Here is an 18834-nt window from a genome sequence, read left to right as displayed (position 1 = left end):
ACGAACCTACCGACAGAAAATATAATTATATGGCCGTGGATTCAACTCGCATAGCCGATCGCGTTTCGTGCAGCTTTGTTCCCGTCTTACTGAAGTAAAACTCATTTGAAAAGTTGAAAGGAGTACTGGTGAAAAATGCATTAGACAGTTTAACAATTGTCTTGTAAAAAGTGTATTTTAATGGGTAATTGTGTTAAACCGGTAATGATTGACGAGTTCACTCACTGAAGGTACGATGCCATATTAATACATTTCTTGCTACTTTGGGGAATTAAGAATTAATTTATTTGCCCCCAGATAAAAAAAAAAAAAATGTTAAAAACTTTGTTTTATTGTTAATATTTAATTAAGATACCAAGTCCATGAGTACTGAAGGGCAGGAGCCAGGAGCTCATTACTTATATCAATAATGGACTCCTGTGAAGGATCAAAACTTAGGGGGAACAGGGTCACAGCAACCGAAATTGATTGAGCAACAATCGCAAGACTATTTGGTGACTTAAAAACAATAGACTGTTCTTTGCGTAAGAGCCACGAGTTTTGATGGAAAATTACTAAGTCTCCAGCTATCAGTTTAAGGCTTGAAATATTTGGCGAGTTCGTCCTATTTGTCTTCAGACCTGACACTCTCGGCAAATTTTACACGCCTCTTCTTTTCTTATCCTGCCCTCGCCTTTGCGAAAACTCAACGAATTCAAGGCGTCAATAACTAATCATTTAAGATTTAATTTTTTGACAATAAATCACAAACTTGTCTGGTTTCTATTTATTACAGTTCTCTTGTAAACAAAGCTCGACTGTTGACCTAGAAATCGACTTAAATATCGCCATAGGTATAATATCATACTTCTCTACATTTCCAAGGAGACAAATCCAAATTTCCTGGTATACCTCGCAGACAAATCCAAATTTCCTGGTATGCTTCGCAGGTCCTATGTGCTACTTTAAATGTAGGGAAATCCACTATACGATTATCTTAATCTAAGGTTGCACTTTACGCAGACACCATGTACTAGAATTGCAAGGCTAACTCATTGAATTGACTAATTAGATGGTCAATCAGTTTTGCATCGTTGAATTGTCCCTTCAAAATCTAATTTCCTGAAATTGGAAATGACGTACAGCAACGTTAGGTTTCCCAATAAAAATGGATATAATTGTGGTTGTAAGCCTCTTGTTGGCCAATATAATTCACTTACCTCGAGCTCGATTTCCTTGTACTTGGGTCAACATACCAATCGTGTTTGCAAAAGCGGCTGAGTTACGGCCCACGTGCTCCTGATTAAATTCACCAATTTTCCTCTTATGCCTTTTGTAGCTGATTGTCTTGACTGCAGGGATTTGGCTACAATTTGTTTGAATGTTAATAATATCGCTTTTATTTTCCGGATTTAAAAGAAAGAACAAGATTCAAGAACCTTATAAAAATGTCTACATAGGAAATGGAGTTAAGTATATTTATTCCATGTGATTTTTTTTCCCGCCAGTGGAAGAAAGCTTAGTAATAGTGCCCTGGCCTGGTTATATATTAATTAATCCCAAAGATCTTTGAGAGCTCATTTATTAAGTGCGCATGTCGGACAGTTTAGGCGGGAAGCGACCCAGCGGCAAAATGAGTGCGCATGCTTGTGACGCGCGCGAAAATTTACGCGCGCAAACTAATAAGGAATGGGAATGACAATATTTCCATGCTAGCTACCTTCACATTTCTCCACTCTGAGTGATAACCCATTACCACGAGACTGGAAAAAGTAAGGCTTGTTATCAATCAGGGACAAGGTGGTGCACAAGTTTTCGGAGAAACGTCAACAAAACATTTGCCATGATGACCACCTATAAAAAGCCAGTCAGGAAAAAAAAAAATGTTGAATATATTCAGAGGCTGTCATCTCCTGCTGCATATTCTAGGTTCACAAACTTCATCCACTTATGTAATAAACAATAAAATAAATGATGACATAATTCTCACCCTGTTTGCACGAGAAGATCACGAACTCAAAGAAAAATAAGCATGCAAATGAAGATGGACGGAGTGCCATGCAAAATTCGGTTGGAGTGCTAACAGACTCCATGGATGGACAATGGGATTATCAAGTTGCAGACAGTGTAGATAGTTGTACCTGCTGTAGACAGTGTAGATAGTTGTACCTACTGTAGACAGTTTAGATAGTGGTACTCACTGTAGAAAGTTGTAGCTACTGTTACACAATGATACTTCTTACATGACAGTTCCACAAAATGGCCCTATGGTGACAGAATAATACAGCCTACACGCATTGTTTTACAAAGTGACTATATGTTGTTCCACCATGCAGTTTAAATCGCGTTGTAGGATTAGATTTAACAGATAGTTTATTGCATTTCGCTAATGACAACGACTTTTCTGTGAAGGAGAGTCAAATTGTGGACACACGATTCCCTCGAGTAGGTCATTTGCGCTGCTTGATTTCTGAAGAGGACACTTAATTGCGTCGCCGTGTGGTTTTAATCCAGATTTCACTTAACAGAAATCAGCTTACATTACATATTTAAAACAAAGAATTTCTAGTTATGACCTCTATGATTTTCTATTTATGAACTAAGCCTAATATCCAATCGTGTTATTTAAATAATTTCATGTTTGCACATTTAATTTAGGTGAGCCATTCCAATCATTTGAATTCCGGACACAACCGTGACTTGTCGAAGAAAATTTAATGTTCTGATGGTCGTGGTTCTGCCTCTGTATTAATGGTAAGCTATGACGAAAAATTAGCTGATCTTTATAGCAAGTATGCATAAGAATCCATACTCATAAGCACGTGATATCCGTACTTAATACATTTAATTTATACTCAAAAAAATTGGTTTAAATCTTTTATAAGGCACGCACATCTATAAATTAAATGTTTGTGCATCGCAAAGGGCCAACTGCAAGTGATTTATTGATCTGTATTAGTCTTGGTCTACGAATATTTGGAGTTGGGTTAATCTTTTGTAGCTTTGTTATAGGATGAAGATGAAGCAGACGTAGACGTGGAATTTGCAAGCGGCGGAGATGTGGAGAAAGTATCCACAAGCCCAAGTTCCTGTACACCAACAAGCAAGGAGAACGGAAGCACTAAATAAACACCTAAAAGTTCAAAAAAGGTTTGTGCCTTTTTATATCTTGTATTGATAACCAAGCTCTATACTCCCACGGGATAAAATTCTAGGAGGTGGAATTGAGTTGTAAAATAAAATTCAGTGAATTACTTGTATCTCTTCATGAGATCCCCTCCCTCCCCCCCTTGACCATTGTTAGATAAACATGCTAATTAGAATAAGAAAGATGGTCAGTTCTGAGCGCGGTAAGAAAAAGAGAAAGTTTTATTTTTCGGTTTGTGATGAGCTTGGAACAAAGAAAAAATGTTGTTTGCCAAAGTGGAATTGAACCTAGGGATTTCATGCCCCAATGCTCACCACTGATCAAGCCACAGAGACTCTATGGTGAGCAAGACCCATTACAAAGTTCATTTAAGACACATTTTGCATACTGCTAGGATCAGCGAGCTATAGAAGTAAAGCATTGATTGGTCATTTTACAGACATTTAGGTGCAATGCTTTAAATGATGAATTTCTTGTATTTTCCTGCTGAACAATGCTGTGCTCAAGGTAATATGTCAGCTGGGGGTGTTTTTTTTTTTTTACTTAGGAATCCTTGCTTTCAGGCATAGATTGATTCTTTCATTGACTGATCAGTTCTTTCTCAAATTATCAATTTCACATTTTCCTTGCTCTAAAATACAGTGATCAAGGTATATGCCAGGGGTGCAAAGCTTTTTTGTTAAGGAATCCTCACTGTTAGACATTGATTGATCATTTTACAGCACATGTACAGTGCAGGTGCAATGCTTAAAACATGTTTTTTCCTATGCTCTACAATGCTGTGATAAAGGTATATGTCAGAGGTGCTAAGCTATTTTGCCAAAGAATCCTCACTGTTAGGCACTGATTGATTATTTTACAGCACATGTAGGTGCAATGCTTGAAATATAATATTATTTATTCTTTGCTCTACAATACTGTGACAAAGGTTAATCTGCCAGAGGTGCTAAGCTTTTTTGCTAAGGAATCCTCACTTTTAAGCATCAATTGATCATTTTACAGCACATGTAGGTGCAATGCTTGAAATATATTTTTCAAAATGATTAATCATAGATATCAAACTTTGAGGGATTTCATGTCTCATTGAAGCAAGCTAAATGTTTAAGTGAACGAAATGAGCTATTAGCAACTTTCAGTTGTAGGGGATAGCCACAGAAACAAAGTTGTGTTAGGCCTGGGAAGGTTTGGTGTTTGCAAGTTTACATGTATGTCTTTTCCAGTGCAGTCAAGTACTACAGTGAATCAACTACTAAAGAAACTGTTGCTGTGGAAGCTTGTATTTTATCACACATTTCTCACAAAGCATTTCCCTTCCTTTGGTGTAGTTTTTAGAGAACTACTTAACTGCTTGTATTAGAGGTTTGTGGAATTAACCCTTTACCTCCCACATCAAATTTGTAATTCTCCTTACTGTCAACCATACAATTCTTATAATGGTAATTCAGAGAATTTAGTATTTGATCAACTAATTATCCCCAAATTGATATTTTTCTTATTCTCATCACCTATCTGGTTGATATTGTATTAAGGAGAAATTTTGTCTTGGTCACTCATGGGAGTTAAAGGGTTAAGGAAGGGATCAAACATTCATTTACCATTTTTAGAGCTCTTTAGTCAGAGAGTGTATGTGTTGAAAAATCATGGTTAGGCATTTTAATGCAATGTAGTCAGGATTATTTTATCTTTATGGAGTAGGGATTGTCCACAATGACAAAAAGGAGATAATGTATTGATTTCAGAGGTGAATAGGGGTGATTGGCAGCCAAAATAAGAGACTTCAATGCAGCATGTGAAGTTAGGAAAACCAAGGTAGAAGTAATTCCTTCTGGATCAGAAAGAGCTGGACTCAAAACATGACATAAACACATTGATCCTGCTATGTATGATGGTCTGTACGTCCCTTGGTCAACTTCAGATGTTTATAGCTTTGGTTATATGGCAAGTACAATTGCAAAGACTAAGAAATCAGAACTAATTGATAAATTAAGTCTGACTTGTATGAGCAAATATAAGCAACCAGCATTTGAGACATTGGTGAGGAACCTTCACCCTTTAACTCCCAAGATATTATTAGTAATTCTCCTTACTGTCTGCCATATAGTTCTAGTGATGTTAGTTTGGAGAATTTGGTATTCAATCAACTAATAATCCTGTAATTAATGTTTTTCCATATTCTCATCTCTTGTCTGCTTGACATTGTATTAATATTGTAAGGAGAAATTCTGTCTTGGTCATTCATGGGAGTTAAATGATTGTTATTGCCTTGTAAGCTGTTTAATTTTTCAGATTTGATGCATACAATATGCAATGTACTTTTGAATATGAGTAGTCACATGTTATGATTTGTATAACATTACCATTTCAGTAGTTGAATGTACATTGTGCTAAACAATTTGTCAATAAATATGCTATTATTTTATTCAGCTTGTCTTGTTTTTGTTACCTTAGGTGGAAGATTGGATTTATAGATTTCAACTTCCAGCACATGTGAGTATAAAATCATATTATGTAAAATATTTAATATTAAGGAAGGATATTTAAAATAGCAAGTAAAACCTTACTCATTTAATTGTTTGACTACTCTGGGCTACCGCGTAGCCATTATTAAACTTAAAACAAGTGGGTTTTGTGGATGCATTATTTACAGATTTTTGGGTTTCCAGAGGTCATTTTAAAGGTTAGGCTATTTGGGAAAATTTGTTTAGGTGGGGTATCCTATTGGAAGTCAACAATTCTTGTGATATGTGTGTTAAAAGTGTTAAATTGGCCATATAATTTTTTATTTGATGTTCATACATTGAATCATCTTTTTGTACCAGAAATTAAAGATCAAATTGTACTGGTTTTAATTAACAACTGAAGATACTACAGCAAAAGGAAAGGGCCCTCAATAAGAAGTGTTTACAATCCTACCAATAACTGTCTTCTACCAGAAGAGACCAGAGACTCTTTTAATTTTAGAGCAAATTATTGAAAATAGAAAAAAACAAACAAACAAACAGAAATGGTTGTGAAATCAGTGTTTGCACCAAATAAAAACATGCTATTGACTGCATGTAGCTTCACTTTTAATGCCTAGCTGTGTTGTCACACATTTTCCTTGGCTGCAAGGTACAAAACAAAAATACCTATCAATCATGAACTTGCCATGTATACAGTTGTAAAAATAATTTTGAATTGTTTGTTTTGGTCATTGATAGCCAAGGGGAGCATATCTTTTTGGATATAAGGGACTTTTTCCAAATTAGTCTAGTTGATCACTCAGCAACCTTTTAGTTACAACTTTCTCCTTTTAAGACTTTGTTTTGCTCATTTTTATGGGGTTAGGTGACTCATTTTTTTCATTTTTATTATTTTTTCTTTTTACAGAGAACAGCTTCAATTGATGATGAATTATTGAAGTCCTTTCAGCCTCAAATTGTGGCCATTGGTGAACAATTTGATTTTGATAAACTAATTATCATCTATGAGGGCATTATTCTATGCAGCAAACCACAACAAAGCATTGTAAATAGCATTGTGGCTTTGCTGTCATCATTTTATATATTCAATATGTGGTGTATAAAGACAGCAAAGCCATATTGTCTTTCCTAGAGCAGGCCCTAATGGGTATTGGCCAAGGTCATACTTTGCTGAATGTCAGCACTTTCTTTAACCCTTTAACTCCCATGAGTGACCAAGAGAAAACTTCTCCTTACAATCTCAGCACAATTTCAAGTAGAAAAGTGATGAGAATAAAGTAGAATATGATCTAAGGGACTTTAAGTTGATCCAATACTAAATTATCCCAAATAATATCAAAAGATTGTATGACAGACAGTAAGAGGAATTACTAATACGCTCTTGGGAGTGAAAGGGTTCTTGAAATTTCAGAATTAGAATCATTGGTAGAATTTATTTGTAATTTCTGTTAGTATGAAGAAATGTACAATTAACATTGGATATTCTCAATACTGTGGTTTTTAGCCCTTTCACAGCTGTTTTATGCACATGTATTATTTTAAGTTTGCCAATAAAAGGTCACAGCTGGAGAATGCAAATCTTTACATTGTCGATAAACCATTTTTCATATATATTTATAAAATAATTCAAATAGTACGCGCGCTCTGATTGGCCATAAAACCATTTTACATGAGCGTAGTTGAACACGGTTTTCGTTCCTCTTTCATTAGTTATTTTATAAAAGAAATGTAATGCTATGTAAACACGGAAACCATTTTACATTTCTTTAATAACTGTTAGTCCCCCTTTAAGGGATTTTTATGTTATTGTATTTGCTGCTAAGCGTTGTTTAATGAGTGTGAATCAAATGGATAATTGGAACCATGTAAAAGGATAAATGGAAATTGATTTTAGCTTTAACAAAACTGTTATAGAGCTAAAATTAGAAGTCATTCGGACTTCGTTTGCATTGCTTTAGTCGCAGGAAGTGCTTTCCTTTTACCTTAACAGGGGCTTAATGAGTCACCCTTTGAGGGTATTGTTGGCCTAAAATGTACAGATGCGAAATAGCTCAAGTGGGGCAATTTTATATCATAACAAAAACCACTTTAGTTCTGTTCAGAGAACTGTTTTACATTGTTAAAGCCCCAAACAGCTCCCATCAAGAGCGTCGTTTCAGACCCTATGATGCCGATTTAGCCATTAAAATTTCGTTTGTTTGACCATACATTGGCCTAAATTGGCCACGAAATAGGGGCCAATTTTCACTCTCTATGGTGCGAATTGGTTCCAGAAGGGCTGATTTGGCCATACCATTTTGACCCATTAAAAGGCCAAAACTACCCCTCATTTTTCCTAAACTACCCCTCTTTTTCTTAAAACAGCCCCGTTATGAAGTCGTTTCGGCTATCCCATACAGGGCCATACAGGGAAATCTCTTAAAGTATATATATATATATATATATATATATATAGATATAGCTCTTTGGCATACAAAGCTTTGCTTTCATGTCCAAATTGAGCACTCTACTAGGATGAGTCATTGCTGCTAGCATTATGCATGCTCACTGGTTTCTCTAGTTTGAGCACTCTGGCATGGCATAGGTGATCCCACATGTGTGAGATCACTTGGGGTGGCTATAGTGCCTTACCTCCATCCTAATATCAGCACTGCACTGATGAGGCCCAGAAGGCCGAAACAGTACTGAAAGCTTCTCGGCCTCTTGGGTAAGGTTAAAAGGCTTATGAAAAGTTTATTTTCCTTGCTTTTGCAGCAATTGGTCAACATGGACAGCCAGGAAAGTGAAAATATCAGCCAGTTTACTACAGATAACTCGACAGCGAATCCAGGAGACGTCGTAGACGCAAGCGTGGTAGAAGGTTCACAGTCCTGGGGCGCAGACGTGGAAATCGAAATCCCTGAGGTACTAAAAAGTCTGGAAAATAAGGGTGTGAAATTTCAGGCCGTGCCTTTTTTGAATGCTCCCAGTCAAAGTAGAATCACGAAGGATCGCTCTATTTATTTTAGCGTTGATACAACCGTCACATCGCAAATAATTCTCGAAGCTTTTGACGCGGCAGAAATCGATATTGACGCTATCACCGGAATCCAGAGAAAGGCGTCCAATAGATCTTGGATCGTGACTTTTAAGAGCCGTGCAGCTAAAGAAGCCGCTCTTGAAACACCTTTCGTCGTGATTGCCGGTCTCAAAGTGTTCCTGGGCGACTGCGAAAATCGTTTGGTCCTCGTCAAGATCCATGAAGCCCCCGCTGAACTACCCGACACTGCCGTGATTGGCCGACTCAGCCACTACGGTCGTGTCCTTTCATTTCGGCGCGACAAAATTGCACAACATATCGAGAATGGAGTAAGAACGGCTCGAATGGCGCTACATCGAACTATCCCTGCCAACATCAACATAGCTGGTGAACCTATCAAAATATGGTACCCAAATCAGCCAAAAGCTTGCCGGAATTGTGGAGCTACTGACCACATGGCCAAAGACTGCTCCGCAGTCCGTTGTTTTAATTGTGAATGCCCTGGGCATCGAGCTCAAGAATGTAAAGACTCGCCAAGATGTTCCGTTTGTTTAGCGGACAACCATTCCATGCCTCAATGCCCCTTCCTGCTCTTCAGCGCGAACGTCGATAGTGAGCCAACGCCACCTAAAACTGAAAAGGAAAAGGAACAAGAGCGAGCTCAGCGCGCCAAGGAAAGATAAGAAAGGCAGAAAAAACTACAACAACAGAGAGAACAACAGCGACAACAAGAAGAACAACAGAAATTACTAGAAAAGCAGGAACAGCAAGAACAACAGAAACAACAAGATCAAGAGAAACAACGAGAACAACAACGCGACGATGGTAGAAGAGAACGACCAAGAGAACGAAGAGACGAGCGAGGGAGGGACGATCGAGAAGAACGAAGAGATGACCGGAGAGACGGCAGAAGAGAGAGAGATAGAAGCGATCGAGATTATTATCGCGGCCACGATGGCCGCGATAGATCTTCCCGCCGTGACTACTCTGGCTCCGAAACTGATGATGATGGATGGGAGAGAGTTAAACCTAGGAGAAGGCGGTACAGATATTAATTTTTTATTTATATTCAATGAGTAAGCTTAAAATAATTTCTCTAAATGTGCGAGGACTCGGGTCCTCCAGTAAAAGTCGAAAAATTATTCAAGAATTAAATTATTCAAACTGTGACATAATCCTTTTACAAGAAACACATGTCTCATGCAAAAAACAAGCGGAGGAATTCGAAATACTCTGGCGCGGCAAATGTCTATGGTCCTTCGGGACTGGCAGGTCTGCCGGTGTTGCCATCCTCTTTTCTCTAAACTTTCCAGGCAAAATTATCCGTTTTTTGACCGATTCCGAAGGAAGAATATTGAGCTTACTCATTGACTACTATAATTCTAAACTAAATTTAGTGAACATTTACTCTCCCAATACTATTTCGGATCGTAAAAGTTTTTTCTCTTGTCTGCACAATTACTTTCTCCCCCAAGGGGACCTAGTGATCGGGGGAGACTTTAATTGTGTGGACAATGTCCTAGATAAATTAAATTGTTCCGCCATCCTATTGTCTGATCAAAAACTTCTCCGATCCCTTTGTGCTGACTTCTCACTTACAGACATTTGGCGCAAAAACAACCCGCGCAAAGTAACTTTCACCTGGTCTAATAAAGACCATACCCAGGCATCTAGAATTGACCGCTTTCTCGTCTCTAAAGGCTTAACCCTAGTAACGAAATGTAATATTCTTCCATGCGTATACGACCTATCCGATCATGACTTTGTAAAAATTGAACTAACGACTAACCCTTCTAATCACGGTCCTGGAATTTGGAAGTTCAACAGCTCTTTACTCTCAGATGTAGAATTTAAAAACATTATGTCAAAATCGATTAACAACTTTAAGCTTAAAATCCCCGAATTCGCGTCCCTTCGCGAATGGTGGGATGCTCTAAAAATTGAAATCCGCAAAACAAGTATTTCATACTGTATCCGTAAACAGAGAACAGCAAATGCCAAAAGAATCCTAATTACTAAGCAATTAACCCATGCTAAAAACGCTTTACATTCTAATCGCTTAAATAACCCAGGTGTAATTAGCGATTTGGAAAGCCAATTGTCCTCTCTGATCTCGAAAGAAGCCGAAGGAGCTAAAGTCCGCTCCCGAGCACAATGGTTCGAAGAAGGTGAGAAGCCAACACGCTATTTCTTCCGTCTGGAGAAAAAACGAGCTGACATGAATAGTTTTGAATCTTTTTTTGACGAGAACGGTGTTCTCAGAAATTCTCAAAATGATCTTGAAAGAATTTTAACCAATTTTTACAAGAATTTATTCACCCAAGATCCTCTTGATATGCGAATTCAAACTGAAATAATTGACGGCCTCGAATTTTCACTGACTGATTATGAGCGCAATCTATGTGAAGGCCCTTTTTCTAATAAAGAATTACTTACTGCATTGGAAGGCCTTCAGACCGGCAAGTCACCCGGTTCTGATGGTCTCCCAACAGAATTTTACTCGTGTTTTTGGAACGATTTGAGCAAATCTCTCCTTTCTGTTTTGAACGGGGCCTTTCTTGCTGGCTCCCTCGCGGATAGCCAGTACGAGGGCCTCCTACGACTCATCCACAAAAAAGATGATCGACGCCTCGCAAAAAATTGGCGCCCAATTTCCTTGTTAAACACTGACTACAAGTTAGCATCTAAAATCATCACTGAACGATTGAAAAAAGTCATGAACTCCATCGTGCATTCAGACCAAACGTGCGGCGTGGTCGGCCGCACTATCTTCTCAAATTTGGCCTTACTTCGTGATGCCCTCGACATGATTGACAAAACTAATGAACCGGGCATTCTCATTTCCTTAGATCAAGAAAAAGCTTTTGACCGAGTTGACCACGAATTCATGATGAGAGTATTGCGTAAATTTGGTTTCGGCCCCTCCTTTTGTGGGTGGGTCGAACTATTTTATTCTAAAGCCTTCTCTAGAATCATTGTTAATGGCTCCCTGTCCCCCCCCCTGTCCACTTAAGAAGAGGGGTGAGACAAGGATGCCCATTATCTCCTCTCCTTTATGTGCTAGTTTCAGAAGTATTATCAACGCAAATCCGTAATTGTAAAGATATTGAAGGTTTCCTGCTCCCCGGAGCAGGGGGCCTTCAATATAAAATATCCCAGTACGCTGACGATGCTACTTGCATCTTAAAATCCGAAAGATCTCTTTCTTCACTTCTCCGAGTCGTATCAAAATTTGAACAAGGATCTGGCGCTAAACTGAACACGTCCAAATCTGAAGCAATGTGGTTAGGAAAATGGCGAACTAGAATTGAATCTCCCTATGGCCTCAAATGGGTCACTAAAATGAGAGTGCTTGGTGTTTATTTCTCAAACGGCCTCGTCAATGTCGACGACGACAATTGGCGGGCCAAATTAGACAAACTAAGTTCGGTTCTAAATCTTTGGAAACAAAGAGACCTGTCTTTTATCGGTAGGACCTTAATTGTAAATACTTTAGGCGCAAGCCGTTTATGGCACGTTGCTAAAGTCATCCCCCCACCCCGTTGGGTGCACGATAGCTTTAAGTCGATCATTTGGCCTTTTATCTGGAGAGGAAAAATGGAAAATGTTAGTCGCGATCGCTGTTGTGCGCCCCCATCATCCGGGGGCCTCAACGTCGTTAATTTTAAAGCTAAGTGCGCTAGCCTGCGCCTTTCTGTTTTTTCCAGTTTAAGAGATGACTTTGGCACATCCAAATGGCATTACCTAGCTCCATATTTTTTAGGACATAAGCTAACTATTCTAGATCCCCGTTTTTCTTTTCCCACCAATTCTGCTCCCTCTTCCTTCCTTCCTTCCAATTACTACCGCCTTTGTCTAGATAATTTCCGTACCTTGCATCAGAAAACTGGTGCCTTACCTGATTTACTCACCGGTAAGAATTTATATCTTTTGTTGCTTGACCCCGTCTGCGTTGCACCCCGGTGCTCCGGTTTTTGGGCGTCTGCTATGGACCGCCCCATCAATCGTTGGGCCTGGGTGTGGCGCAAGTCTCGCCTAAAGCTAATTGAAAACAAGAAGAACGATCTAATTTGGCTATTGATCCATAGAATGATCCGCGTAAGATATCTCCTTAAGTCTTGGGGATACATCAATAGTGACAAATGCGCGATCTGCGGAAAAACGGAAACTATTGAACACTGCTTCTTGGGATGTCCCAGAGTTGTGAAAGTCTGGGACCACTTCTCCCCCCTTTTCCGTGCTCTACTCGACTCCCCCTTCTCTATCTCCCCTACATCTGTCTACTACCCTTTTTCCCTAGACAAATCTACCACCGCTATATCCTTATCTAACTTTCTCAAGGCAACCATCATATATTGGTGTTGGCTTGCCAGAAATAAAGCTACCTTCGAAGGTTCTCTTTTGAGCTCCAACGCGATTATAGACTTAATTAAGAAAGATGTCCAACTCAGAATTCTTAGTAACGACACTGATACCTTAAGGAATTTTTGGTCTTTTAAAAACGTACTTTGTTCGGTCGACGCTGGTAAGCCCATCTTCTTCCCCTCTCTTGCTCCCCCCTGAACCTTTGTATATAATAAAACTTGTTAAATCTCGCCCATGAGGGGTGCTTACTCCGGGCTACAGGCCCGCGCGCTGTTTGCGCCCCACATGGTCTGAAATATCTCTTTGTAAATAGTAAATAGAAAACTTTTAAATAGAACTTTGTTACCTCTTACAGGTGGGCGCTTACTCCGGGCTGTTATAGCCCGTGCGCTGTTCGTGCCGCCTGTAAGAGAAAATATCATTAGTTAATTGAGACCTGTAATTACCTAAATAACTCATAATTAAATTCGAATACTTTAATCAATTAGAATTGTAAATAGATATCATTGACGAAATAAAACTGCCTGGTCTCCAGGCTTTTATATTTTTAAAAAAAAAAAGTACTGAAAGCTTCTCGGCCTCTTGGGTAAGGTTAAAAGGCTTATGAAAAGTTTATTTTCCTTGCTTTTGCAGCAATTGGTCAACATGGACAGCCAGGAAAGTGAAAATATCAGCCAGTTTACTACAGATAACTCGACAGCGAATCCAGGAGACGTCGTAGACGCAAGCGTGGTAGAAGGTTCACAGTCCTGGGGCGCAGACGTGGAAATCGAAATCCCTGAGGTACTAAAAAGTCTGGAAAATAAGGGTGTGAAATTTCAGGCCGTGCCTTTTTTGAATGCTCCCAGTCAAAGTAGAATCACGAAGGTTCGCTCTATTTATTTTAGCGTTGATACAACCGTCACATCGCAAATAATTCTCGAAGCTTTTGACGCGGCAGAAATCGATATTGACGCTATCACCGGAATCCAGAGAAAGGCGTCCAATAGATCTTGGATCGTGACTTTTAAGAGCCGTGCAGCTAAAGAAGCCGCTCTTGAAACACCTTTCGTCGTGATTGCCGGTCTCAAAGTGTTCCTGGGCGACTGCGAAAATCGTTTGGTCCTCGTCAAGATCCATGAAGCCCCCGCTGAACTACCCGACACTGCCGTGATTGGCCGACTCAGCCACTACGGTCGTGTCCTTTCATTTCGGCGCGACAAAATTGCACAACATATCGAGAATGGAGTAAGAACGGCTCGAATGGCGCTACATCGAACTATCCCTGCCAACATCAACATAGCTGGTGAACCTATCAAAATATGGTACCCAAATCAGCCAAAAGCTTGCCGGAATTGTGGAGCTACTGACCACATGGCCAAAGACTGCTCCGCAGTCCGTTGTTTTAATTGTGAATGCCCTGGGCATCGAGCTCAAGAATGTAAAGACTCGCCAAGATGTTCCGTTTGTTTGGCGGACAACCATTCCATGCCTCAATGTCCCTTCCTGCTCTTCAGCGCGAACGTCGATAGTGAGCCAACGCCACCTAAAACTGAAAAGGAAAAGGAACAAGAGCGAGCCCAGCGCGCCAAGGAAAGAGAAGAAAGGCAGAAAAAACTACAACAACAGAGAGAACATCAGCGACAACAAGAAGAACAACAGAAATTACTAGAAAAGCAGGAACAGCAAGAACAACAGAAACAACAAGATCAAGAGAAACAACGAGAACAACAGCGCGGCGAGGGTGGAGGGGGGCGACCGGGAGGGCGGGGAGGCGGGCGAGGGGGGGACGATCGGGAGGAGCGGGGAGATGACCGGAGAGACGGCAGAAGAGAGAGAGATAGAAGCGATCGAGATTATTATCGCGGCCACGATGGCCGCGATAGATCTTCCCGCCGTGGCTACTCTGGCTCCGAAACTGATGATGATGGATGGGAGAGAGTTAAACCTAGGAGAAGGCGGTACAGATATTGATTTTTTATTTATATTCAATGAGTAAGCTTAAAATAATTTCTCTAAATGTGCGAGGACTCGGGTCCTCCAGTAAAAGTCGGAAAATTATTCAAGAATTAAATTATTCAAACTGTGACATAATCCTTTTACAAGAAACACATGTCTCATGCAAAAAACAAGCGGAGGAATTCGAAATACTCTGGCGCGGCAAATGTCTGTGGTCCTTCGGGACTGGCAGGTCTGCCGGTGTTGCCATCCTCTTTTCTCTAAACTTTCCAGGCAAAATTATCCGTTTTTTGACCGATTCCGAAGGAAGAATATTGAGCTTACTCATTGACTACTATAATTCTAAACTAAATTTAGTGAACATTTACTCTCCCAATACTATTTCGGATCGTAAAAGTTTTTTCTCTTGTCTGCACAATTACTTTCTCCCCCAAGGGGACCTAGTGATCGGGGGAGACTTTAATTGTGTGGACAATGTCCTAGATAAATTAAATTGTTCCGCCATCCTATTGTCTGATCAAAAACTTCTCCGATCCCTTTGTGCTGACTTCTCACTTACAGACATTTGGCGCAAAAACAACCCGCGCAAAGTAACTTTCACCTGGTCTAATAAAGACCATACCCAGGCATCTAGAATTGACCGCTTTCTCGTCGCTAAAGGCTTAACCCTAGTAACGAAATGTAATATTCTTCCATGCGTATACGACCTATCCGATCATGACTTTGTAAAAATTGAACTAACGACTAACCCTTCTAATCACGGTCCTGGAATTTGGAAGTTCAACAGCTCTTTACTCTCAGATGTAGAATTTAAAAACATTATGTCAAAATCGATTAACAACTTTAAGCTTAAAATCCCCGAATTCGCGTCCCTTCGCGAATGGTGGGATGCTCTAAAAATTGAAATCCGCAAAACAAGTATTTCATACTGTATCCGTAAACAGAGAACAGCAAATGCCAAAAGAATCCTAATTACTAAGCAATTAACCCATGCTAAAAACGCTTTACATTCTAATCGCTTAAATAACCCAGGTGTAATTAGCGATTTGGAAAGCCAATTGTCCTCTCTGATCTCGAAAGAAGCCGAAGGAGCTAAAGTCCGCTCCCGAGCACAATGGTTCGAAGAAGGTGAGAAGCCAACACGCTATTTCTTCCGTCTGGAGAAAAAACGAGCTGACATGAATAGTTTTGAATCTTTTTTTGACGAGAACGGTGTTCTCAGAAATTCTCAAAATGATCTTGAAAGAATTTTAACCAATTTTTACAAGAATTTATTCACCCAAGATCCTCTTGATATGCGAATTCAAACTGAAATAATTGACGGCCTCGAATTTTCACTGACTGATTATGAGCGCAATCTATGTGAAGGCCCTTTTTCTAATAAAGAATTACTTACTGCATTGGAAGGCCTTCAGACCGGCAAGTCACCCGGTTCTGATGGTCTCCCAACAGAATTTTACTCGTGTTTTTGGAACGATTTGAGTGAATCTCTCCTTTCTGTTTTGAACGAGGCCTTTCTTGCTGGCTCCCTCGCGGATAGCCAGTACGAGGGCCTCCTACGACTCATCCACAAAAAAGATGATCGACGCCTCGCAAAAAATTGGCGCCCAATTTCCTTGTTAAACACTGACTACAAGTTAGCATCTAAAATCATCACTGAACGATTGAAAAAAGTCATGAACTCCATCGTGCATTCAGACCAAACGTGCGGCGTGGTCGGCCGCACTATCTTCTCAAATTTGGCCTTACTTCGTGATGCCCTCGACATGATTGACAAAACTAATGAACCGGGCATTCTCATTTCCTTAGATCAAGAAAAAGCTTTTGACCGAGTTGACCACGAATTCATGATGAGAGTATTGCGTAAATTTGGTTTCGGCCCCTCCTTTTGTGGGTGGGTCGAACTATTTTATTCTAAAGCCTTCTCTAGAATCATTGTTAATGGCTCCCTGTCCCCCCCCTGTCCACTTAAGAAGAGGGGTGAGACAAGGATGCCCATTATCTCCTCTCCTTTATGTGCTAGTTTCAGAAGTATTATCAACGCAAATCCGTAATTGTAAAGATATTGAAGGTTTCCTGCTCCCCGGAGCAGGGGGCCTTCAATATAAAATATCCCAGTACGCTGACGATGCTACTTGCATCTTAAAATCCGAAAGATCTCTTTCTTCACTTCTCCGAGTCGTATCAAAATTTGAACAAGGATCTGGCGCTAAACTGAACACGTCCAAGTCTGAAGCAATGTGGTTAGGAAAATGGCGAACTAGAATTGAATCTCCCTATGGCCTCAAATGGGTCACTAAAATGAGAGTGCTTGGTGTTTATTTCTCAAACGGCCTCGTCAATGTCGACGACGACAATTGGCGGGCCAAATTAGACAAACTAAGTTCGGTTCTAAATCTTTGGAAACAAAGAGACCTGTCTTTTATCGGTAGGACCTTAATTGTAAATACTTTAGGCGCAAGCCGTTTATGGCACGTTGCTAAAGTCATCCCCCCACCCCGTTGGGTGCACGATAGCTTTAAGTCGATCATTTGGCCTTTTATCTGGAGAGGAAAAATGGAAAATGTTAGTCGCGATCGCTGTTGTGCGCCCCCATCATCCGGGGGCCTCAACGTCGTTAATTTTAAAGCTAAGTGCGCTAGCCTGCGCCTTTCTGTTTTTTCCAGTTTAAGAGATGACTTTGGCACATCCAAATGGCATTACCTAGCTCCATATTTTTTAGGACATAAGCTAACTATTCTAGATCCCCGTTTTTCTTTTCCCACCAATTCTGCTCCCTCTTCCTTCCTTCCTTCCAATTACTACCGCCTTTGTCTAGATAATTTCCGTACCTTGCATCAGAAAACTGGTGCCTTACCTGATTTACTCACCGGTAAGAATTTATATCTTTTGTTGCTTGACCCCGTCTGCGTTGCACCCCGGTGCTCCGGTTTTTGGGCGTCTGCTATGGACCGCCCCATCAATCGTTGGGCCTGGGTGTGGCGCAAGTCTCGCCTAAAGCTAATTGAAAACAAGAAGAACGATCTAATTTGGCTATTGATCCATAGAATGATCCGCGTAAGATATCTCCTTAAGTCTTGGGGATACATCAATAGTGACAAATGCGCGATCTGCGGAAAAACGGAAACTATTGAACACTGCTTCTTGGGATGTCCCAGAGTTGTGAAAGTCTGGGACCACTTCTCCCCCCTTTTCCGTGCTCTACTCGACTCCCCCTTCTCTATCTCCCCTACATCTGTCTACTACCCTTTTTCCCTAGACAAATCTACCACCGCTATATCCTTATCTAACTTTCTCAAGGCAACCATCATATATTGGTGTTGGCTTGCCAGAAATAAAGCTACCTTCGAAGGTTCTCTTTTGAGCTCCAACGCGATTATAGACTTAATTAAGAAAGATGTCCAACTCAGAATTCTTAGTAACGACACTGATACCTTAAGGAATTTTTGGTCTTTTAAAAACGTACTTTGTTCGGTCGACGCTGGTAAGCCCATCTTCTTCCCCTCTCTTGCTCCCCCCTGAACCTTTGTATATAATAAAACTTGTTAAATCTCGCCCATGAGGGGTGCTTACTCCGGGCTACAGGCCCGCGCGCTGTTTGCGCCCCACATGGTCTGAAATATCTCTTTGTAAATAGTAAATAGAAAACTTTTAAATAGAACTTTGTTACCTCTTACAGGTGGGCGCTTACTCCGGGCTGTTATAGCCCGTGCGCTGTTCGTGCCGCCTGAAAGAGAAAATATCATTAGTTAATTGAGACCTGTAATTACCTAAATAACTCATAATTGAATTCGAATACTTTAATCAATTAGAATTGTAAATAGATATCATTGACGAAATAAAACTGCCTGGTCTCCAGGCTTTTATATTTTAAAAAAAAAAGTACTGTCTACAGTTAGATATAGCTCTTTGGCATACAAAGC

The 18834-nt window shown here is 40.1% G+C and overlaps 1 protein-coding gene, 3 long non-coding RNA genes and 1 pseudogene across 5 annotated transcripts; 3 read left to right on the top strand and 2 right to left on the bottom strand.

Annotated features, from left to right (window-relative positions):
- Window positions 1-2262: 2262 nt before the first annotated feature.
- LOC131777033 (uncharacterized) lies at window positions 2263-7187 on the top strand. 2 transcript variants are annotated; one of them, XR_010719051.1, is made up of 6 exons: window positions 2263-2424; window positions 2638-2733; window positions 2992-3129; window positions 4867-5065; window positions 5576-5614; window positions 6497-7187. It is a non-coding gene; the product is annotated as an uncharacterized lncRNA (long non-coding RNA). The 2 variants fall into 2 exon arrangements; XR_010719052.1 differs by having other exon boundaries at window positions 2981-3129.
- A 994-nt stretch (window positions 7188-8181) lies between these two features.
- Window positions 8182-10700, top strand: LOC131785158 (uncharacterized; annotated as a pseudogene).
- A 1071-nt stretch (window positions 10701-11771) lies between these two features.
- Window positions 11772-13368, bottom strand: LOC136284057 (uncharacterized). The gene is made up of 3 exons (XR_010719059.1): window positions 13320-13368; window positions 13116-13173; window positions 11772-12649 (listed from the first exon to the last, which is right to left on the bottom strand). It is a non-coding gene; the product is annotated as an uncharacterized lncRNA (long non-coding RNA).
- Window positions 13369-14067: 699 nt separating this feature from the next.
- Window positions 14068-15059, top strand: LOC136284053 (octapeptide-repeat protein T2-like). The gene has a single exon (XM_066173831.1). The coding sequence runs from the start codon at window positions 14216-14218 to the stop codon at window positions 14924-14926; it is 711 nt and encodes a 236-aa protein (XP_066029928.1). The 5' UTR covers window positions 14068-14215; the 3' UTR covers window positions 14927-15059.
- Window positions 15060-17158: 2099 nt separating this feature from the next.
- LOC136284056 (uncharacterized) lies at window positions 17159-18630 on the bottom strand. Its single transcript, XR_010719058.1, has 3 exons — window positions 18582-18630; window positions 18378-18435; window positions 17159-17911 (listed from the first exon to the last, which is right to left on the bottom strand). It is a non-coding gene; the product is annotated as an uncharacterized lncRNA (long non-coding RNA).
- Between the last annotated feature and the right edge of the window lie 204 nt (window positions 18631-18834).

This window comes from Pocillopora verrucosa, chromosome 10, assembly GCF_036669915.1.
Source record: "Pocillopora verrucosa isolate sample1 chromosome 10, ASM3666991v2, whole genome shotgun sequence".
Lineage (NCBI taxonomy): Eukaryota > Metazoa > Cnidaria > Anthozoa > Scleractinia > Pocilloporidae > Pocillopora > Pocillopora verrucosa.
The sequence above is the reverse complement of the archived record's forward strand: the minus strand, read 5'-3'. Positions and strand labels throughout refer to the sequence as shown.

What these genes read in the sequence shown, in the direction of transcription:
- LOC136284053 (XM_066173831.1), top strand. Translation starts at nt 14,216, where the DNA reads ATGGCGCTACATCGAACTATCCCTGCCAACATCAACATAGCTGGTGAA.